This window comes from Delphinus delphis, chromosome 19 (genome assembly GCF_949987515.2).
Source record: "Delphinus delphis chromosome 19, mDelDel1.2, whole genome shotgun sequence".
NCBI classification, from domain to species: domain Eukaryota; kingdom Metazoa; phylum Chordata; class Mammalia; order Artiodactyla; family Delphinidae; genus Delphinus; species Delphinus delphis.
The window spans coordinates 9,947,755-9,971,515 of record NC_082701.1 but is presented as its reverse complement, the minus strand read 5'-3'; the positions used below and the strand labels follow the sequence as shown (position 1 = coordinate 9,971,515).

General features: G+C 48.4%; 1 protein-coding gene across 2 annotated transcripts in view; it reads left to right on the top strand.

The window, feature by feature from the left end:
• CYTH1 (cytohesin 1) overlaps positions 1-23,761 on the top strand; it is a 79,498-nt gene that overhangs the window by 38,150 nt on the left and 17,587 nt on the right. For both annotated transcript variants that reach the window (XM_059998387.1, XM_059998386.1), the window contains exons 2-6: positions 19,128-19,210; positions 20,361-20,425; positions 22,447-22,513; positions 22,782-22,900; positions 23,215-23,295. In XM_059998387.1, coding sequence (XP_059854370.1) covers positions 19,128-19,210; positions 20,361-20,425; positions 22,447-22,513; positions 22,782-22,900; positions 23,215-23,295 — 415 coding nt within the window. The remainder of the gene's footprint in view (positions 1-19,127; positions 19,211-20,360; positions 20,426-22,446; positions 22,514-22,781; positions 22,901-23,214; positions 23,296-23,761) is intronic.

Below are 23,761 nucleotides of genomic sequence, written 5' to 3'. Positions count from 1 at the left end.
GAAAGACATGAACAGAAACGGGGCTCGGGTCCTGCTCTGAAAAGAGCAGACCTTTATCCATCATCTGAGGCTTTCTGCAGCTTCCCAAGTTCTCTTTGGTACGGAACATAAATGCATAGGGCTGGCTGCCAGTGGTCAGGACCCAGCATCCAGGAGGCGGGTGGAGTGTGGAGGGCAGCAGGTGGAGTTGTCTGAGGAGCCAGCATTGTGGAAAGGAGAGGCAGGGAGTGTGGGTCTTGGCAGGACACAGGTCTGGGACCTTAGGGGCCCCCAGCCTGCCAATGGACAGTGGAGACGAGGACAAGGCAGGTGCGGTAGATCTGGACAGGAGGCGTCAGGACCTTGTGGTGCAGCCCTTCCTGTGGCTCTGGAAGATTCGCTGAATATGTTTGTGGTGGGGGGCTGGCAGCACAGGACCTACATAGAGTTTGCTGCTGGTTACGTTAAACATGGAGGGATAGACGTCCTGGAAGTTTTTTATAATATCCATTTCTCACTTTTCCCTTGCATTTTGACAGCCTTCCAAAGGCACCTTTACTGAATTTACATTGTTCTTGTCTCTGCTCCTCTTTCTGTTTGTTGCAGCCCAGCTGAGATTTCCTTTTTAGAAAAAGACTCTTGTAACTGCTGCTGTCTTCTCCTGTTACCTTGTGAAGAGCTTCCACTCATGGGGATTCAGATGGGCTCATTTTGCAGCTGGGACAGTCACTAGATGCAGAGGGGCCACAGGCTTGTGGGTCCGCGGCTCCTGGCGGGGGACATGGAACTCCGCCGGGGCTGGCGTTGGGCAGCACTGCTGAGATGTGCTGCTCTTGGGACCCATGTGTCCTCTTCCTGAGCCCGTGCTGGGTGTGACATACCAGTGAAAACGGGGACAGAAGTCAGTCCTGCTGCCCTCAGCTCTGCTCATGGTCAGGACTTGCCCCGCCACTCCTTCCCTTCTTATGAAGATAATTTCTTGACTTTTGTATGTTCTTCCTTCCTTACCCTATGGAGAAATCATGAAAGCTTAACTTCTGACCTAGAAAAATGCAATACATTTCTTTTCTAAGTCAGTGGCTGTTTCTGCGTCTCCTCTCTTTCTGGCATCTTAAGTCTCTTCTGTTAAGCATTCAGGATTCTGATTCATAGAAATACATTGGAATCCCACGTAGACAGCGTGGCATGATGGTATAGTTGCCTCAGGGATTTCACACGCATTATAACAGGCCTCAAGTATGTTCCTTCCACTAAAGGAATAATTAGTCATTAATCTGAGCAAATGTTTTGGGGTAAGTGGCTGGTGACATTTCCATATTTTCTCTGGATAGAAATTTCAACATACAATTTTGCCTCACTTGTGGATCCAGATACACAGAAAGGTATAAAATGCGGTGTCGCTGCCTCTGCTTGCTCCCTGTCCACACTCCTCGTCTCTGAACAGGGTCCCTGTTGACAGTTTCAAGTGCGTCCTTCTCAGATCTTGCGTTTGCCAGCATTGGTGCCACGCGCATGGTGTCCTGTTCCTTCCCGTGGCACAGTGTCTGGGAGATCTTTCTGTGCTGGCATCTACCAATCAGCTCGTTCTTTTTCATGACCAAATTGTGTGTAAGTAGTTTTCATTTTTGCACTTTTGGGAGTACGTCCATTGGATAAGTTCTTAAACGGAATTGCTGAATTGAAAAGTACTGCAGCAGAAAGGTTGCGCCGTTTACTCTCCCCCAGCAGAGCCTGGGCCGCCTGTGTACTCCCGCGCCCTTGGCGGACACTCTCATTTCTGCCAGACTCACCTGAAGCGGTGTGGTGTTCATGCTTTAACGGGAGAGTTTAAGCGTCCTTCATGTCTGGCCATTGTGTTTGTCTTTCTGGGTCTGCTTTTTATGTCTTCCGCTGGTGTGTCCACCTTTGTCTTCCTGCTGTCCTTGTGAAAAGCAGTTAATCGTCTGTCATGTATTTTGCACATTGGTTGTCCTGGTGGTTTACCTTTTAGCTCATAGAACTTTATTTTCCATTCTGAAGCTTTACATTTTATTGTAGCAAACTGAACAGACTCTCTGAGATTATAACCGTATAAATCCATGCTTTATTCTAGAATTTCTGTGGTTTCTTTTTTTACATTAGAATCTTTGACTCAGCTAGAACTTACTCTGATATAAATGAGTAGACATGCAGCTTACTTTGCCCTCAGATGGGCAGCTGGCTAATTGCCCCCCCCACCATTGACTGAATAATCCTATTTTTCTTTATATTTTTGTATATTTTAAAAATATTTTCTTTATGAGATTTTATGCCTTGAAGTGCCACCTGTGTGTTTCAGTATCTCTTGAGTTTCTTTCCTGCTGTTTTCCTTCTCCAGTGCTGAAATTTCAAATTTTTGATGTCTCAACGCTTTAATCTCTGGCAGAGGCTCACCTCACATTACCCTTCTTCCTCTTCATAGTTTTCTAGGCTATTCATACATACATTTTCCATATGAACTTTAATATCGTTTTATCTGTTGCGCTCCTGTGAAACTCTTGTTGGTAAGGTAAACAGTAGTTTTAGAAACGGATGCACATACTGAGGACAGCTTTTCCCCGCAGAGGTCTTTCTGCCCGTGCTCAGATCTTCCTTGTTTTCTTGGTGACTTGCTCCTGGCACAGTAAGCGCGCTGGCTTGCGGGGCATTTGCTGGTTGCCCTCTCACGGGGCAGCTCGCCTCCTTGAGCTGGTGGCTGTGAGGCACAGTGCAGCGCTGGGTCTCTGCGGACAAAGCATTGCCCACCGCCTGCCTCAGCCTCCTCGTGGCCCCATAGTCCTCCCCTCCTTCCTCCCTACAGTCTCCTCCTGTCTCTGCTGCGCCCTCTGCAAAGGCCAGGAGGGAGAGGATGGCCGAGAGCAGCCCCGGCAGGGATGAGTCCCCTGCGCTGGTGCCGGGAGCAGGCCCCATCAGGGAGGCTGGCCCTTGCCTGCCCCAGCTCTGCTGCCTGTGAGCGGACCCAGGGCCACTGGGACCCGGAGAGCGGGCGCCTGGGTCGGTGCCTCCAGCTCCTCTCAGCGTTCTCTCAGACCTCAGGGGCACTTCTCTGGACTTCGGGCAGCTCTGAGAAGGGTTGATGTCTGGCACCAGGAGCTGGCTTCTTCTCCTTTGAGGTTAGAGTTAGGAACTGCTACCCTCTAGGTTGCTTCAGGCCTTTCTCAGAGAGGGGACAGAAGCCAGTCTCGGCTTCTTTGAAGAAGCATTTATGCTCCTAGCTTTTACTAAAGAGCAATTCAGCATGTTAAAGCGTAAGGGGGGCTTCCCTGGTGGCGCAGTGGTTGAGAGTCCACCTGCCGATGCAGGGGACACGGGTTCGTGCCCCAGTCCGGGAATATCCCACATGCCGCGGAGCGGCTGGGCCCGTGAGCCATGGCCACTGAGCCTGCACGTCTGGAGCCTGTGCTCCGCAGCGGGAGGGGCCACAACAGTGAGAGGCCCGCGTACCGCAAAAAAAAAAAAAAGCTTAAGGAATAGGGTAGAATGGTTGAAATTCCATGCCTGAGTTTTGTGTGACACAGAAGCAGGGGAGATGGGGATGCTGAGATGTGGAGGGCTCCACGCCTGGTATGGGCTGGTGCAGGGCCTTTGCCCAGGTGACGTGGGGCTTGGGGAGGCTGAGTGCGTAGGGTTAGCAAGTTTGTGATGTTGCTGAATTGAAAGACGCTGATTTACTGCCTCTCAGGAGCTGTCTGTGGAATAAGCGAGTGCTGCAGACCACCCTGCGCACGTGGCGGAGGGCCTGTTTCAAGGCAGCCCTGGGGAGACGGCGCGTGGTGTGGGGAGCGGGTGTCGCACAGGGTGGCCGTGCAAGCTCTGAACTACCAGGGGGGCAGAAGACACTTAGTCCTCTGTTCCCACTTTTGAGCCCAAGTTTCCCTGACTTGGACAAACGCCCTGTGTTCCTGTCACTTCTCCCTGGCCACCACAGAAAAGCTGCCCGTCCGTCTCTCCGGGTGCCCCCACGCCCCTTCCCACTCTGTCTCTACCTTGCCTCCCGCCTGACAACAGGACAGTCAGATGTCCTCATGCCAGACTCAAAGGGCACGGTCTGACTTGTGCAGCTTTTCTAGGCATTTCCAGTTTGTCCTCTGTCCCCAGCCTCGAGGGCCCTCTCACCGATGGCCCCGCCTCAGCCCTCGTGGGGTCTCCTGGGACACCCTGGCTGCGGGCTTGGCTGTCTCTGACCCCGTGACGCCTGTCTCCAGCATTCATTTGGCGCTTACTTGCTGCTTGATTCTTTTTTCTTTAAAAGGACCAAGTAACACGTAAGCTCTTTGGGGGCCTGAACCATGTCTTACCATCTTTGTATCTTCTATGGTAACTAATAGGGTTGTTACTAATAGGCTACCTGGTTTATGGGTGGTAACCATTTTTTCCCCAAAGATTGTTAGGTTACAAGTCTGAGAAAGTAATTTTTTAAAGCTTTTATTTTCTCTGTTGGTAGATTTCCTGAGATTACTAGCCGGTGAACAGTCTTTTTCTCTGATCATTGCTGTGACTTCACAAACTTGATTGCGGGGCCGCTTATTGAGATCTGTGTTCAGAGAAGAGGCGGGCCACACTGCAGACTTCCTGTTGGTAGCTTTTCACTCTCACTTCTTGTCTCCTTGCTTCCTTGGATCATACTGTTTGTGCCAAGAATTGACCGTGGTGCAGGCTTTGCTGCCAGCCAGTCTGGCCTGGCTTCACGCTGAGGACTTTGCTGGTTTACACGCTACAAGGCAAGCCCAGTGGTGGATCCTCTGTTGCTGAGTTGTAGCTGGTGAGTTAAGGGTGAGCCACAGTGAGCCTGTGCCTTATGACCCAGTCGTGCACAGAAAGTGACAGGTCAGGATCTGCCTGCTGGGACCTTTAAATCCCTGGAGTGTGTCTGTGCGTATTTTGACGTTAGCTCGGAAAGGGGGACATAGCCCTTAGGAATGTGCAGAGTGCTGTGAGAATATTTATGGTATTTTACTAGAAGGCAAGAGCTTAATTTCATGGACAGATAACCCCCTGGGAACAGGACAGTGTCCAACCAGGTGGTAAACTGCATGATACAAACATTGTTCAAAGGAAACGGTATGAAGAAGGCCTTTAAGTGAGGGTTAATTTGTGTGAACTGAGGGAGTTCTCCCCGTAAGAGGTGGCTCTTGATGGCTGGCCAGGATGAGCCTCTAAACAATGAGAAGGAAACGGAAACGGGTTGGGAACGAGGTGCTCTGGTGGACCAGGGAGGATGGACTCTCCCTGGGGCCGGGTGAGGGATGGGCAGCTCACCAGACTGAGTGTCAGATAGGGACTCTCAGTCCACGTGTTTGTTGAAAACTTGCCTCCTTTTGCAGCTTAAAGCAAAGATTTCATAAATAATTTTAGGGTTTATTTCTCGTAGATTTGGTATGATTCTTTTAGACGAGAACTGTCATTTCGACACAAAAATAAAATTGTTCACATTGTGGCTGTTTCTTTAAAGACAGGCTAGGCTGCAAAGCCCAAGTGTTTGGTTAAGTCTGGTGACCCTCTTGGTGATGAGGAAACCTCAGAGTATGGATCCCACGTTAGTGTAGTGGGGGAGGGTGCCTCCTGTCAGCAGTTTCCTAAGGGCAGAGGACTGGAAGGCAGGGGAGGGTGTGGGATTTTTAAGTTTTTTTCCTCCTGTTGTTGTGTGCCTGGACCAGTGGTTCTTAAGCAGAACACTTTTGCCCTGCAGGGGATTTGGCAATGTCTGGAGACGTTTGGGATTGTCCTGTCTGGGGGATAGGGTGGGGTGTTACTGGCATCCAGTGGGTGGAGGCCAGGGTGCAGTTAAATGTGCTCTAAGGCACCAGGATGCCCTCGACACAGAATGATCCCCGAAATGTCAAGAGTGCCGAGATCGGAGAACCTCATCTAGTGTAGTGGTTTATTTTCTCTTTTTTCTCCTTGTTTATTTGGCACTTGTTTTAAAATCCTTATGTCTCTTCCCTTATTAGTCAAAGGCAGTGCTTCCCAGAGGGGTCTGCAGACAAGGCTTCCAGTCACCCTGTGTTCTGGCTTAACACAGGGGCCTGAGCCTCTGGAACCCGAGTCTCAGCCTGGGGTCCCAGATCTGTGTGTCTGATGGTGCCCTTGGTGACCCTTGCACCTCTGGAGCTTGAGAGCCACTCCTCTCAGGCTGTAGCGACGTTTCTTGTCACCAGCCATCTTACAGTATTGTCCCTGGACCCACCTGCCTCACTCACCCTAACCAGAATATACTGGAACGCTATGTTGCAGCCTCTGCTGCGGAAACACCTATGGCCCGTGTGTGGAGAGAGCGGCTAGCACATGGCCTGAGTGGGAGGCAGGTCCTTCTTAGTAAAAAGGCTGGAGCGTGCCACGTGGAGACAGGGGGCCTAGGGCCTCAGAGGACAGGAAGGGGGGGATTGTGTCCCTGCCTCCTGACACAGTGCTGGGAGAAGGAGGTGGCTTTGCGCTGAGGGCGACAGAACAGCCTGCCCTCTGGATCCTGCCCTCCTGTTTATCCACTCAGGAAGGGAGAGGGTACCTTAAGTAAGGGTTAACATCCTCCCTGGGAAGCCACCATCAGCTTTTTGCTTCCAAGGGGGAGGAAAAAGCCGCTGCAGCCTGTGAGCAAAGCTCTTGGCGCGTCCCCCCTCCGAGGCCGCGAGTGGGGGCGTGGTGGGCGGGGCACTGTCATCGCATTCATGGAAATAAGCCTGGAGGAAGGAGCACACGCTCCAAGTGTCAGCCCGGCGACGTCTCCGTCCACGCCTGCCTTCCCCACCAGCATCGGTTCCCTCTCCACCCGGGTTTCCGCTCAGCTTTTGTGTTCGCGGCCGCCGCCTCTGCCCTGGCTGTGCGGACGCACGTTCTGTGCGGGCTCCATCGCTGCCTCCGCCCGGCGCTGTGGGGGCAGCCGGGGGCCTGGGACTGGGGGGTCGCGGTGCTGGGCCACCATGGCCTCTGAAGCTGAGAGCTGCCAGCTGCCCGGGCTTTGACGTCGCCGCCCTGGGGCTGCCGGGATCCTGGGGCTGCCGGAGAGGGGACTCGCCCTGGGTAAGAGGCCGGGTGGGTGGCGCGTGTGAGCCCATCGTGTGCAGCTTCCTGTAGAGCGCGGATCCCTCTGTTATTATTATGCGCCGCCGCTGCTGCCGGCCTCTCCCACCCAGGAGCAGGCAGCAGCGTGATGTGTGCAGCGGCTGCTTCTCTGCATGTCTGTCTTGTGGTTTCGCATTCTGCTCTCTCCTCCTAGGGTTTTTCCAGTAGCTTCTTCAAATAGAGGTTTAAACCTTCAGTGTGGTTTCTTCTAGGCCTGAGATTGAGGAGCAAGCTAATAACCGATTTCTGTGGTCCTGCTCTGGTGAGGTTAGAAATAGGCCGGCAGAAAGCAGAGGGGCAAATCCGGCGAGATCTCCCTCTCAACCCACCCTAGGAGTTTTTATTTTACTCATTAAGAACTTTGGAACCTTCCCCGGGTATGGTAGCCCTCTTTCCAAAAATGCACATAGAAGAGGAGCTGGAGTCCCGCGTTTATTTTGGTGCCAGGGGTCTGTTCCAGCTGTCAGCCAAGGCGGGGGGCAGTGTTTCAGTCTGCAGAAGTGTTCAGGGTTTTACAAAGGGCCAGCGTACACATAGGTTTTAGGAAGGCGGGTAAAGTGAGAGCGAACTGACTTCAGTTCTTCACGCCCTCACCGAGCCTCTCTTTTGGAGGGAAGGGATGTCGTGGCACAGCTGTGCAGTGCCAGAGATGGCAGCTGGTGTGGGGAGGGAGGAGAGGGGCGCCGATGCTCAGTTCGGCTGCTAGGATGGGAGCTCCGAGGCTCCCAGAGAGCACGAGGGCTCTGCGATGTCTCAAGGAGCCAGAGGTAGAACATGGCTCTCCTTGCTGAGCTGGCTCCAGCTCTGCTTGCAGTCTCTGTGACCCTTTCAAAAACAGCCTTGGAGACAGAGATTGCAAGTATGAGTGCTGGAGAGAAACTGCTGCAGAAGTCCAGCTGGATCACATAGTACCACTGCTAGGTTTTAGAAAAGCTTGAGGTTCTTAAAATGATTATTTTCTAGTGTTCAGCTTTTCTTGAAAGCAGATGTTAACTTTATTTTTCTAAACCAAACTTTCAGGATAAAATTTTATGACTTTGTTTCTTTTACTACCTTGAAATTTGACTTCATTTTCCCTTTGGTTAGCTGGTTGAATCATAAGGTTATGCAAACTGGTCTTTGAGTTCTAGGATTTATTAGATAAAATGTGTTGATTCCCTTCTCTGTGTAAGGTAAGATGATAAAATACCCTGCTTTCATGAGACAGTTTATGGAGCTGTTTATTATACACCCTCTCATTGGGAAGGACAAGGATGCTGACATGCCCATTCCTGCTTAAGGAAACCAGGGCAGGGAGAGGTGGTGGTTTTCTCCAGGTCACAGAGCAACTAGGCAGTGAAGCCCCACACAGGTGTCCCTCCCCCCACCCCCCAATCCCTGGGCAGTGTCTCATCTCAGTTAAGGGGGCCTGACTTGTTAGGTTAGCGGTTAGATGAGACGTCTCAAAGACTGAGATAGGAACAAAGTTTTCCTTAAAGATGCAGACTATGGTAATAAAATCTTTAATGTACTTACTTCTAGGTGGGAGACTGGGTGGTCTTTGTGTGGAAAGAATTTAAACTAGAAGAGTAAATATTCACCTTGGCAATTTGCTAGAAGGCACCTCTCACCTCCTGTGTTGAATGTCAGTTATGCTAGACACGTGCCAATTTAATTCTTTCTTTTAGAATCACTTAGGCTGTAAATTGGTGGTGAGACACTTCTCTTCCAGTGCTTTACACAAAAGTCAAATCATAGCTTCTTGGGAAAGGGACTAAGGTAAGCAGAAATCGGGAAGTCAGGATATTGCTATGAAAATTTTGTTTCATTTGTTTTTAATTACAGTAAAATATATGTAACATAAAATTTACCATTTTAAGTGAATGGTTCAATAGCATTAAGTTCATTTACCTTGTTGACAACCATCACCGCTATCCCTCTCCAGAATTTTTGCAAAACTGAAACTCTGTCCCCGTTAAACACTGACTCCCCATTCTCCCCTCCCCCAGCCCCAGACACCCACCATTCCACTTTCTGTCCCTGTAAATTTGGCTTCTCTAGGGACCTCATGTAAGTGGAATCGTACAGTATTGGTCCTTTTGTGGCTGGCTTATTTCACTTAGCATAATGTCTTCCAGGTTCCTTCATGCTCTAGCACGTGTCAGAATTTCCTTCCTTTTCGAGGCAGAATAATATGGTATTAAATTATACAGAGGGTTGCTGTAGTTTTGACTTAGTTGAAGGGAAAAGGAAGTGTTTCCCGAAGTCGGGAGACTTTCTGTAAAGGTGTGAGGTGGTCAAGTCAGCAGACTGTTGGCCGTATATGTGTCTACAAGTTTCAGATTTCGGTCACATCCCTTTGCTACATCCTCCTGTGCCCTCTGGTCTTGACAACTACCCTGAGGTCTGTCTCTAAGTGTGAGGCTGTCAGCGAAGCCCCTTAGTCATTGTAGCTTTCTGTTTCACTCATCTCTATGTTGCCTTTACTTAAGGACCCTGTGAATTTTGGTTGTTTTCTTATCCCCATCATGAAGATCTGACCTCATGTATTTCTTTTTTTTTGGCAATACGCGGGCCTCTCACTGTTGTGGCCTCTCCCGTTGCGGAGTGCAGGCTCAGCGGCCATGGCTCACGGGCGCAGCCGCTCCGCGGCGTGTGGGATCTTCCCGGACCGGGGCACGAACCCGTGTCCCCTGCATCGGCAGGCGGACTCTCAACCACTGCGCCACCAGGGAAACCCTGACCTCTAACGTCAGCATAGAATTGAGAGTTTTGTGAAAGTCTGCTGACTGTTTGTATGTCACCAAAGCCTGAGTTCTTTCTAGTCTTTTGGGGTTTTTCACACTGGAAGGCACTGGGATCTCTTGGGAGACCAAGGTGACTTACCCCAGGGTGGAGCAGAGCGAGTGATCTGACCGGAGGATCTGCACAGGCTGATTCAGAAAGTGCCTGGTGGTTTGACCAGCACTCACCACACCATGAGTTCTGTACGCAGGCCCTTTGATCTTTGTCTTTGGAGGCACACCGCCTTCACTCCGCGGGCAGCTTCCCAGATTTGCGCTCTTGAACCCAAAAGCTGTTTGTAAAAAGCTCATGTTCCCTCTGGAGCCGGTAACAGTTTCTGGAGAGGGTACAGGAAGGCCCAGTGCTTTACTTTACCTTTCTTTCTTTTTTAAGAACATTTATTTTATTGAAATATAGTTGATTTACAATGTTGTGTTAATTTCTGCTGTACAGTAAAGTGATTCAGTTATACATATATGTGTGTGTGTGTCTGTGTGTGTGTGTATTCTTTTTCCTATTCTTTTCCGTTATGGTTTATCACAGGATATTGAATATAGTTCCCTGTGCTCTACAGTAGGACCGTGTTGTTTCTCCATTCTGTGTATAATAGTTTGCATCTGCTAATCCTCATGCTTCACTTTACCAGGCTGCTGTGGCTCCAGGTGGGCAGGTGGTTTCTGAGGCTGTGTGTGTTTTCAGTTTCATGAAACTCCAGCCTGGAAAAGGCCTGGCCTTGCTTAGCAGGGCACCCTGGCCGGCGCTGGCTCCGGAGGCCTGGAAGTGCTTTTTCTGCACACCGACGCCCTCCTGGGCTTCATGGAGACCAGACCTGTTTGTCTACTTTCTCCACACATGGGGAAAAGGGAGGGCCTTATGGACTCTTGGCCTCACCTTTTTAAATGTTTCCCTGCTGTGCTGGTTTAAATTTAGACCCTTCTTATCCACCGAAAGGCAAGGGCTATATATAAGAAGGATGATGGTTGATGATTATGGTGGAAAAAATAAGGCAAATGACGTATTTTAAAGCTAGGCAGAGGGACCTGGTATAGCTGAAGGACCTCAGGGAGCTGTGTCTGGGCCCTAAAGCGCACCTCCAACACTTTGATAGATGTCACCCCTGGGGACGAAGGACAGACAACGCGGTCCCTTTTGGCTGGCAGCCGCCTGTATTCCTGTTGAGCAGAAACTGCTGTCAGAAGATCTGCCTTTTCAGTTAGACTTCATGGCAGGTCTCTGGGCACCTGCCCGTGACTGTGACCGCCGGAGAGGGAGAAGCTGGACCTAGCGAAGCCGCATGTGCATATCTACCCGCCCCCAGCCCGGAAGGAGGGCGCTGTCCCTTTAAGAGAGCCTCCTTTGTATGCGCTGGATGGAGCACATTGCTGCTCTGGGTTTCTGCCGGTTAAATCCGCAGAGCAACATTTAAATAAAGAAATAAATAGAAGGTCCCCTTGTGTGGCTTTTCTATTCACAGCCGAGCACAATGGTCCCTTGTTGTTATAGGCTCTTTAATCCCCTTCATTAAATTGGAGCCCTGCAAGGGAATGGTGAGGGGCTGCTACTGGACTGGTCCCCGTGCTGGAAGCAGGACACCTTGTATTGAAATTAACCTTTGCAGGCATGAATTCCCAAGGCCTCCAGGCCCTCTGCCCCGTGTCCTTTATGCGCAGGCCGCTGCCTCCCTAGTTGCCATTCTTTTCAGGAGAAGAGGGCTTAGCTGCCTTCCTGGCACAGAAGCGTGGCTGCAGCACGTGGCAGTCGGGGGGTGGGGGTGGGGGGGTGGGGGAGGAGTTGTTTGTTGCTCTGCCATCTGGCCCATCAGATCTTTTACAGTTTAACCCTAATAGCTACGCAGGAGAGCCAGGGCGTGGGTAGATAGATGCCTTTCCCAGGGGCCCACGCTGCTTTCTCAGAAACTCGGGGTGCCGAGTGGATGTGGTGGTTGCTGAGTACCAGCTGTTCCTGTCGTGTCCTGGTGGCAGCCTTCCAGGGTCCTTGAGACGCCAGCTAGGATGCTAGGGATCGCTTACTCCTCTGGCTCTCCAGCCATGGTTTTGATTCTTCATGCTGTTAAATGAAATTAAGCATTTTGTCTGTGGAATTTTTTTTTTTTCCTCATGGGCAACATGAGAATGAGGGCTTGAGTTGAAAATTTGCTGTTGCATTGATAAGTTTAAGCAGAGGAAAATACATTTGTTAAAATGCTGGATTTTTTTTCCTCACCTCCGAGCAAAATTCCACTGGAAAAATGAGATCTAAATCTGCTTCTTTTTTTTTTTTTTTTTTTTTGCAGTAAGTTCTTAGGTGATTTGTTGAACCAAAAGGGAAGCAGTGCTGTGATTTAAGGGTACTAAGTGTGGAATGGCGAAGCGATTTAGAAATCGCGTGGTTAATGTCAGGAGACAGCTTCAAAGTAAATGTGGATAAATGTCTTGCTGGTTCTAACTGCACATTGGCTAGAAGTATCTTCCATCTGACCACCAGGACATATTGATGTTCCGGAAAAACCCGAACGAACTTTCTGGCCAGCCCAATAGAAGGCCTGTCTTTTTCTAGTGACCATAGGCTAACATTTTTATTTTTCATTTAAAAAATGCAGTAGTACTTAACTGTATTATTTTAAGCAAGTATTCAGGAGCTCTTGTGCCCCGTCTCTCTCCATTCCCTGACCCCCTACCCAGAAGCAACCACTCATAATGAACTTATTCTGGATTTTGATCTTCTGGTAGATGCTGCCAGGTGTGTATTAATATTCTCTTCCTGCTGATTATTTTATCAGAGTCAAAGATTATCTCCTGATTTCCTTCACTTGCAGCATTCTTTCCTTCACTCTCTCCCTGTCCATTTTTGATAGTTTTTCACAAATGTCTGGTCGCTTAATTTTCATCTTTGAGACTTTCATACACGCATTGACAACCTTGATTTCTGTCTGTGATCTTTCACGCGTGCCTCCTGCTCCTTTGTAAGAGGAGGTGCGGGGACCCCGCTTGCCCCTCTCAGGCCCTCACACCTCCGTCAGCTCTTCCCCCATTTCAGCATGCTCACAGCTGATTACATACAGCTTTTGTCCTGGAACCTGAAGTGGCCTCTGTGCCACGTGCTCCCCACCGGCACCCGCCCCGCGACAGGAGTGTGCGCCCTCCTGGGAGCTCTTCCCAGCACCAAGGTCGATGCCTCCTTTCTTGCCTCCCATTGGCTTGTGGCTTGAACCCTGATTCCCTCTAGCCTTTGTTTTTCCTGTTTCTAGCTACCTCGTTGTTCTGTTGAGAGGAGACCCAGTGATGCCTTCTCCCATCGTAAACACTCCAGCTCTTTCCCATTCATTCTCTCGTCCACTCTTCCTGAGGACGGTCTTCTTGCAGCCCATTGGCCTGTTGTTCTGATCGGATCCTCTCCACGCTGTGAGCGTGCGTGCGTGTCGGGTCAGAATCGTCTTTGTTCAGAACTTTGAAAGGCCCTTCCACTGTCTTACGGGATCTCTGTTGCTCCAGCCCAGTTCTTGTTTTGTGGGTGGTCTGGTTCCCCTCTTTACTCCTCATCGAGGTTTCAGGATTGTCTTTAATCCTTCAACTTCTGAACTTTACTCTGAGGACTTCTCTGAGATTAAAAAAACTTTATTATACTGAATGGACTGACTTCTTGCTTATATTTTGTTTTGCTTCTTTTTTCAAGTCTTTTCTTTTGCACTTTGTTCTGTAGGAGTGCCTCAACTTCATCTTTTATCCTTTTATTGACTTTTTTTATTTTGGGAGAGGCTAGAGGGGCAAAATATGTTTAATTTCCAAGAGCTTATTATTTTTCTGTAGTTGTGTCCTTTTCATAGTTTCCTGTTCTTTCAAAGTTTTCTCTGTTCCCTTAATTATCTCTGTCTGCTCCAGGGTAGGTTATCTGCTCCCTGCCCTGCTGGTTCCCATTCGGGCCGGAGGCTCAGCCATCTCTGTGAGCGGAAGAATGATACGGTGGATGGGCTGAGTGGGAGCTCCAAGTGTGGGGACGGGCCTGGGGCATAAGTCTGCTCTCTACAGGGCAGTACCAGGCCTCCCAAATATAGGAATCGAGGCTCCGCCCTGGGCACCCTCTCCCATGCTTGCTCTCCGCGTGTCGGTCCAGCTCCTTTGCTTTTGCCTGGGGACAAATATATATTCAGAACCTTTGGGTGCCAGACACTGTGCTGGGTGCTGCGAACACGGCAGTGTCAGGCATGCAAGGTCCCTGCCCTGGTGGAGTCTCTGCTTTCAGAGGGAGGTGTTGGTGCTCTGCTTTCTTTGCCCTGGAAATTCGTTGAAGCCTCTTTTGCCGATGGCCCCTCTCCCCGTACTCTGTGGTATTGCAGGACTGTACCTTTTTTTATCCCTCTACTCCCTCTAAAGCAGCATCTCAGAAGGTGGAGGACCGCAGGCACATTTTGAACTTCTACTGCAGAAACTAGATTGTGACCTTCCAGAAAAGCTGTCTTGTGTGAAGGCTAACCCAGAACGGCTGGGTGCTTAGATTCTGAAAAGGAAGCCACCACTGAGAGTTTCCAGTTTGGAACAGTAGAGATTGGCTTCTCAGGGTATCCAGCAGTCTTGAGATACAGATTTTTCACGTCATGGTTCTGGTTTTCATCAGCCTTGTTATGAGGACCGTAGTCTTGCCTCTGGTTGGGGTGAGACTCCTTAGTGATCTGATCAAGCCTTCTCTGTGGTGCAGAGTCAAAGCCTGGTTATTCATTCCCCCATGGAATAGCTATTAAAGAAATGAACTATTGCCTCAAATTTTGCAAAACCATGTTATGTTAGAAGCTCCGGAAATTAGTTTCTTAAAGCGAACTTCTCATCTTCATGGACTAGAAATTTTTCCGGTTTGTGAAGTCCAGAAGAAGCAGAGTGAACTCCTTTGGGTGTGCTTTTCTCTAGAATGGGGAATGGATCAGTATAGTTCGTGCTGTTTCTTAGAGTGGCTTTTGCTCTAACTAGAGCTGACCTGTTGTTCGTTAGCTTTCTCCTGAAGTAGCTGCTGGCATGCTCACCCCTGAGTTCACAGAGGCACAGTTGAGGCTGCACTTGGAAGGCCTGGGCTTGGGTGTAGGTGGTCTGTTGGAATCTCTAGATGGCTCTGCCTTCCAGCCTCTAGTGAATTAGGAGTGTATTTCAAACTACAGGACTCAGTGCGTTCATTAGGCTGCGAAATCAGTTTCGTGGGCCACAGCCACTGTTAGGAAAACTAAGTGTAAAACAGTAGAAAATGTCAATAGATTTCACGTGGTGAGGGGTTTGTTTTTGTTTTCCTTTTTTGGCTGCACTGTGAGGCATGTGGGATCTTAGTTTCCCAATCAGGGATCAAACGCATGCCCCCTGCAGTGGAAGCATGGAATCTTAACCATTGGACCACTGGGGAAGTCCCAAGGGTATTATTTTTTGTGTATGGGGGAGATTGGGTCGTGAAATCGAATGCATTTTTTAATTGTGGGTCTTGGAGAAGCTTAAAAGACACTTTTCTAGGGACTTTCCTGGTGGCGCAGTGTTTGGGAATCCGCCTGCCAATGCAGGGGACACGGGTTTGAGCCCTGGTCCGGGAAGATCCCACATGCCGCGGAGCAACTAAGCCCGTGAGCCACAACTACTGAGCCTACGGGCCACAACTACTGAAACCCGCACACCTAGAGCCCGTGCTCTGCAATGAGAGAAGCCACCGCAATGAGAAGCCCGCACACCGCAACTAAGAGTAGCCCCCCGCTCGCCGCAACTAGAGAAAGCCTGCGTGCAGCAACGAAGACCCAATGCAGCCAAAAATAAATATACAGTGGAGAAAAGACAGCCTCTTCAATAAGTGGTGCTGGGAAAACTGGACAGCTACATGTAAAAGAATGAAATTAGAACACTCCCTAACACTGTACACAAAAATAAACTCAAAATGGATTAAAGACCTAAATGTAAGACCAGACACCATGAAACTCTTAGAGGAAAACATAGGCAGAACATTCTATGACATAAATCATAGCAAGATCCTTTTTGACCCACCTCCTAGAGAAATGGAAATAAAAACAAAAATAAACAAATGGGACCTAATGAAACTTAAAAGCTTTTGCACGGCAAAGGAAACCATAGACAAGACGAAAAGACAATCGTCAGAATGGGAGAAAATATTTGCAAATGAAGCAACTGACAAAGGATTAATCTCCAAAACATACAAGCAACTCATGCAGCTCAATATCAAAAAAACAAACAACCCAATCCAAAAATGGGCAGAAGACCTAAATAGACATTTCTCCAAAGAAGATATACAGATTGCCTACAAACACATGAAAGAATGCTCAACATCATTAATCATTAGAGAAATGCAAATCAAAACTACAATGAGATATCATCTCACACCGGTCAGAATGGCCATCATCAAAAAATCTACAAACAGGGGCTTCCCTGGTGGCGCAGTGGTTGAGAGTCCGCCTGCCGATGCAGGGGACACAGGTTCGTGCCCCGGGCCGGGAAGATCCCACATGCCGCGGAGCCTGCGTGTCCGGAGCCTGTGCTCCGCCACGGGAGAGGCCACAACAGTGAGAGGCCCACGTACCGCAAAAAAAAAAAAAAAAAAAAAATCTACAAACAATAAATGCTGGAGAAAAGGGAACCCTCTTGCACTGTTGGTGGGAATGTCAATTGATACAGCCATTATGGAGAACAGTATGAAGGTTCCTTAAAAAACTAAAAATAGAACTACCATATGACCCAGCAATCCCACTCCTGGGCATATACCCTGAGAAAACCATAATTCAAAAAGAGTCATGTACCAGAATGTTCATTGCGGCTCTATTTACAATAGCCAGGACATGGAAGCAACCTAAGTGTCCACTGACAGATGAATGGATAAGAAGATGTGGCACATATATACAACGGAATATTACTCAGCCATAAAAAAGAATGAAACTGAGTTATTTGTAGTGAGGTGGTTGGACCTAGAGACTGTCATACAGAGTGAAGTAAGTCAGAAAGAGAAAAACAAATACCGTATGCTAACACATATATATGGAATCTAAAAAAAAGTAAAAGAAAAAAAATGGTCAGAAGAACCTAGGGGCAAGATGGGAATAAAGATACAGACCTGCTAGAGAATGGACTTGAGGATACGGGGAGGGGGAAGGGTAAGCTGGGAGAAAGTGAGAGAGTGGCATGGACATATATACACTACCAAACGTAAAATAGATAGCTAGTGGGAAGCAGCCGCATAGCAGCAGGAGATCAGCTCGGTGCTTTGTGACCGCCTAGAGGGGTGGGATAGGGAGGGTGGGAGGGAGAGAGATGCAAGAGGAAAGAGATATGGGGACATATGTATACGTATAACTGACACACTTTGTTACAAAGCAGAAAGTAGCACACCATTGTAAAGCAGTTATACTCTAATAAAGATGTTAAAAAAAAAGAAATAAAAATAAATAAATTTATTTTTTTTTTAAACAAGACACTTTTCTAGACAAGGGTGGGGAAAAGCTGGATAAAAAAGGAAGAATCAGCTTAGAACCTAATGTAACTAACTAACCTGTGCTGAGACTTAATTGTGGTCTATTGTTTCTACCCTCTTCTATTGTCTTCCATGATTTTTATGAAATATTTGGGGAGAGTAACTGTGCTCTGAACGCAGTAGATTCAGTTTCAGTGCCATTGTTGGCAAGTCGTGCACCCTGACTGCGCCTTCAAGCAGAACTGTTCCACTGTGCTGCCCAGTAGAAACGTAATATGAGCCACAAATGCAGTGTTACACTCCAGCAGCCCCTGTGAGCACAATTAAAATAATGTATTTTATTTACCAACTTATCATTTCAATGTTTAATCAATACAAAAAAGTATTAAAGAGATATGTTAACTTTTTTGGTACAAAACTGGTGTGTATTTTACACACACAGCCCATCTGAAAGTGGGCTAATCACATTTCAAGTGCTTACTACCCACACTCGGCTTGTGGCCACCACATCATACGGAGCAGTTCTCACTTACTGAGGCGCCTGCGCGAAGGATGGGAGCATCCAGGTACTGCCCCCCCAATCTGGCAACATGGGGCCCTTTGCTGTGGCCCCCAAGGGAATGGGACCAACACTTGTGAGCCCCTCCTAAGCCCCAGGCGGGATGGGGCGCACTTCAGTGACTGTGGGACTTCACCCTCACAGCAGCCAGTGCATGGGCGAGGGTGTCCCCATTTTATTGGTGGTGAACGCGGCCTGAATAGGTTCAGTAACTGTGCAAAGTGGCCTGAGTGCCGTGTGGTGGGATGGATCTGGGATTGGAGCCGGGCGTGCCTGATGCCAACGCCTGTTCTTCCATCGACCGCTGGCTGCCCGCACACTCAGAAGGGCCGTTGTAGGGCCTGCCTACCCTGAGCCCCTGCTTTTAGAGGACATGGAGTCTTGAGGAATGGGGAAGCGTTTTGTGGTGAGAACTGTGATGGGGAATTAAGTAACTTTGTTCTGATGATAAGAGCTCATTTAAAAATATGATTCGGGCTTCCCTGGTGGCGCAGTGGTTGAGAGTCTGCCTGCTGATGCAGGGGACACGGGTTCGTGCCCCGGTCCGGGAGGATCCCACATGCCGCGGAGCGGCTGGGCCCGTGAGCCGTGGCCGCTGAGCCTGTGCGTCCGGAGCCTGTGCTCCGCAACGGGAGAGGCCACCACAACAGTGAGAGGCCCGCGTACCGCAAAAAAAAAAAAAAAAAAAAAAAATATGATTCAAAAAATGTTAAAGGGTATAAAGCAGAGAGAAAAGTCCCCATAACCCCATCCTCAGAGTTAAACATTGTTTCAGTTTGGGGGTGTGTCCTTCTAGATTTTTTTTCTCTGTACATACTAGTCTCTCCCCTTCCCCTCCAGAATGGCACAAAACTGTTGTTCACGTTGCCTCTCTGTTGCCTCCCCCTCCCCGCTAGGGTCATGGCCATTGCCCTGTGTCGGGGCTGGACCCAGTGAGGGAGCTGAGGCCTAGAGAGATGGATTAACCAGGGGCCTGAGCCCCCCACCCCTCAGGATGGAAATGGCCAGGGCCTGGCCCACAGTCCTCCTCTTTCATTCCTAGCCAACCTCATCTCATCTCAGGCAGCCTTTTCTCTCTTGTTTTTTTGTGACAACTGTTCCTTTATCAGAGCTCTTCTCTGTGATCCACTATCCTTTCTAACCTTGGTAATCCTGACGGAGAATGGGAGCCAGATCCGTCCCCAGCAGTCGCTCATTTCCGACACTGGCTTCTCACCCCTTCCGTGGTACCTTTGTCCTTTTGCGTCTCTGGATTGTATTTATTTTTGGCGAGGAAAAGCTTTCTTAGTAATCCTTCCCTCCTTCTCTGTAGTTCCCAGTGACCTGACTGCAGAGGAGCGCCAGGAGCTGGAGAACATTCGGCGGAGGAAGCAGGAGCTGCTGGCTGACATCCAGGTAGGAGCTGGGCAGCCACCTCGACCAGGTGTCTTCTCGTGACACCTTCTGCCTTGGTCTCACCACAGTTCTGATAAAGTGCAGGTATTGATAACCAGCTTTGCTTATTAACAAGTGAGAGTGGAATCTCAGAGAGGAGGAGTGCTCTGTAAGCTGCACCCAGCTGGCCGGCTGTCAGGCTAGAGTGACAGGTCTCCTGACTGCGACTAGAACCCAGGCTTCAGGTTATGTAGACCCATGTCCACGTCCTGGTGGCCACTTTCTGGCAGGGCGATTCTAGATAGAGAATTTTGCCTCTCTGGTCTTCAGTTTCTTTTTCTGTAAAATGGGAATGAAAACACCTGTTGATAGGTTGCCATTAGTTGGATTATTTAGCCCCTGGGGAAGCCAATTCTTTTAGAATTCTCTGCTCTGTAACACATTTGAGAGCTCAGGGGCAGGGACGGGAGGGGGCACACCCTGTAACGCCAAGCTGCGAAGTGTATCGTCGGAAAGACTGGGCGTGCTCCAGTGTTGGTGTGAGTATACTTTGCTGTGGCCCTAGTTCTTTGATTCCTCCTTCACTGGTAAGTGCTGGGAAAGCTTCGCAGTTCTTCACTCAGAACCCCCTCCAGCGTGACGGTCGTCCACTCTTGAGGGCCTGCTTAGATGGGGGAGGGGTGGAAGGCAGAGCTGGGATCAGCGTTCCCTTTGCCAGCCACTTGGCGGCACTGTTGGCCCAGCACCAGCACTGCTGGCCGGGCAGCCTGGGCGTTGCGGGGAGTGGTTTATCCTGGGAATCTTCTGTCACCCGCTGTTCAGTGAGCTGCGGCTGTGCTCCAACAGACTGTGTTAAGGCTGCCGTTTTCAGTGGAAAAATACATATTGTACATAGTGTGTATGATTATAAATTTCTGTCCTAGACTAAACTCCTTGTGGTCAGGAGGTATCTTTTTCACCTTTGTATTTCCTAGAATGTTCACTATCTGGTAGGAACCCAAGAAATATTTGTTGAGTAGATGAATTTTCCAAAAATGTTTAGATTTTGGGGGGGCGTCATCTTATTTAATTTCATTTTGCTTTATTTTAGTTTTTGGTTGGAGGGAGTTGTGTGAGATTTTAATTTGATCTGTATCTTCCTCCTGGTAATCCTGGGCTGTGTGTTTTGCAGAGGCTGAAGGATGAGATAGCAGAAGTAGCTAATGAAATTGAAAACCTGGGGTCCACAGAAGAGAGGTGAGTCTGTCCTCTTCCAGGTGGTTTTGTGGCTGTAGAATCGCCAAGTGCCAGCCTGCAATTGTACACACGTGGTGTATTTAAGAAGAAAGTGCGTTTTCTGCCCTCTTTGCCTAGCAAGCATGTATGTAACCATACTTTTTGCCTTTAGCACAGGGACTTCTAAATGTGAGGGCTTTTGACATTGTTGGAAAGGCTGAACTGGAGAACTTGGCAGGTCCCCCAAAGCCTTAAATTGCCCTTAAACTATCATGTGAACTATTTCTTCCCTTCTCTTGTCCACTGTGTACCTATTCTAGAGTTTCTGTTTTTCCTTTTTGGGTAAAGGAAAAGCTTAATGGATGATGCCAGTGCAGTTCCCGAAGGCTGGAGGCCCAGTTGTGTCTGGGTGTCATCATAAGCTTGCTGGTGCCTCCCTAAGACTTAAGAGAAGAGAACGTAGAAATGAGATTATAGCACAAAGTGACAAGGGATGTCTGCAGGTTATTTTCTTCTTTTAACTACATGAAATCTTAGTTGCTTTGAGAGTTTAATTTTGAATGGGATTCCCAGACCATTTTCTAACTGCTTAATGTCGTAAATGGGCTATTTCTAATTCACTACATGTCTGTATTTTTCTAAGCCTGAGTCTCCCTGTCTGGCTTCATGAGACTGTTTGATTTTGTTATTTTAAACTTGTGTGGGCAGGGCCATCAGGGATTAGTGAAGCTGCATGTCCTGCAGAAATCGGCCAGCTCATCACATCCAGTCACAGCATTGTCAGTTCTGAATTATAGCTTTCTTACTTGCCATTAAAAAAAAATTGTAGCTTAAAAGAAATGGACAACTAGGAGTTCATCAGAATTTACAATTTCTGCTCTTATAAAGTATACTCTTAGAAGAAATGAATAGGCAAACCACAGATGAGGAGAAAATACTTGCAATACCCAAATTTGAAAAAGGACCTGTATCCAGAATATCTATAGAAAGAACACATAAAACTTACTAATAAAAAAACAGCTTAGGGGCTTCCCTCACGGTCCAGTGGTTAAGACTCCACGCTCCCAATGCAGGGGGCCCCGGTTCGATCCCTGGTCAGGGAACTAGATCCCGCATGCTGCAACTGAAAATCCCGCGTGCCGCAACTAAAAAAGGTCCCGCACGCTGCAACAAAGACCCCGCATGCGGCAACGAAGATCCTGTGTGCCACAACTAAGACCCAGCGCAGCCAAACAAACAAACATATAAATAAATCAGCTTAACTAAAAAATGGGCAAAAAACTTGAACACTTTTATACGTATAATAGACACATGAAAAATGCTCAGTATCATTAGTCATAAGGAGATGCTCCTTCACACCCACTAAGACGGCTGGCATTAAATAGACAGGTGGCGTCTCGAGTTGCCGAGAGCTGGTGAGAATAAGCAGTGTAAACACTGGGGAAAACGGGATGGCAGCTTCTCATAATGTTGACCATATATCCGTGCTGTGCCCAGCAATTCGGCTCCCAGGTATTTACTCAAGAGAAATGAGAGCGTGCCCACATGCACGAGGATATCTACAGCATTCTTATTTAAAATAGCCAAAAACTGGAATTAGCTTTAAATGTCTACCAGCAGATGAATGGACGAACAGATTGAGGCAATAACCTATTAACTTACATAGCATACACTTCTAGGGTTTTGAAAATGCTCTAAAACTGGATTATAGTGATAGTTGCACAACTCAGTAAACTTACTAAACATCATTCAGATGTACACTCAAAATGGGTATGTTATATGATATGTAAACTATACCTCAATAAAGTTTTAAAAAATCATGTTAAAAAAAGAAACCCACTGCGGTAGAAGGAACAAATGAGCCTGGGGCCAGGGTCAGGATTTCAGTGTCCTTCCGTAGTTAGACCTAAGTGTGCCTGTGCTTTCCTGGATAAATCTCAGAAATCCCTGCAAATCAGTGGACGCGTGTGGGGGTCATATCAGTCTTTCAGAAATTCTCGAATACCTGGAGTACTTAAATGGCTGTGGTGGTTGTTTTACAGGAAAAACATGCAGAGGAACAAACAGGTAGCCATGGGCAGGAAAAAATTCAACATGGATCCTAAAAAAGTAAGTGGAAAGGCAGCAGCCAGAGCCCATAGTCTGTAAGGTGGCGGTTTCCGCGGTGTCAGCTGGAACCCAGGGGCACTAAGACAGCTTACCTGCCTGTTTGTAGAGTGCAGCTCGTGTGAGCCCTGCTTCCTGCAGAACTTGGAATTACTTAGTAGATACTTCCTCTGTGTCCAGAGCACCCATACCCGTTCTTCCTGCGCCCTTGTCTCCTTTCCGAACCTTCCCGGGGTCTAAGGCACCATTGGCATCTTTGCTGTCTTTCCAGGGGATCCAATTCTTAATAGAGAATGATCTGCTGAAGAACACTTGTGAAGACATCGCCCAGTTCTTGTATAAAGGTGAAGGGCTCAACAAAACGGCCATCGGTGACTACCTGGGGGAGAGGTAAGGCCTCCGGAGACACCTGTGGTAGGTTGGTCAGCAGATAGTCACCTAGAGAAACAAACTCCATGATGCTCTGAGCTCTGTCCCGAGGGGCGCTGGGGAACAGCAGCTTGGGGGCGGAAGGGCTCCTCCTGCGTTCAGCTAGCAGACCGAGAGCTGCAGGTAGATGGCTGCCTCCCCGCCCCGGCCGCGGAGCCGCAGCGCTCAGCGTGGGAGGCGGCCTGGCTGGGGGTCGGCATGACCTTGGGTTCTCAGCATCAGTGTCTGACTTCTGCTCTCCCCTCCACCCCCGTATCTTTTGTTTCTCTTGCTAGAGATGAGTTTAACATCCAGGTTCTTCATGCGTTTGTGGAGCTACATGAGTTCACTGATCTCAACCTCGTCCAGGCCTTACGGTGAGTGTGTTCACAGCTAGCAACTTCTGGAGCGGGAGGCGGGTCTTTGGTTATGCGTCTGCCCTGTGTGGCATTTTAATGAAATTTACCTTTGGCGGTTATTTGAGTATCTCAAAGCATCTTAAAGGAGAGTAGTCCGTTGGCCTATGATTGAAATGATTGGATGGTTAAAGGGAATTAAATTGAAAGCAAATTTTGCAAAACTGTTCCTCAGGTCTTTCATTTAACATTTTGGAAATGGATGTTTACACTTTGAATCTTTCCCAATTTCGCTTTAGAAAACCTTTAATTTCCTGCCCTGGAATAGGAAGTAGATAGTATGCCCTTCATTTTAGAAGGAAAAAACTCAACATTAATTTTTTTGCTAAATCTATTACCTGTGTCTTTTGAGAAATTGTCATTTGGTATTTTCACTGCCGTTAGTGTAAATAATACCATCTTTTGTGTTGTCATTTAGATTGATGAA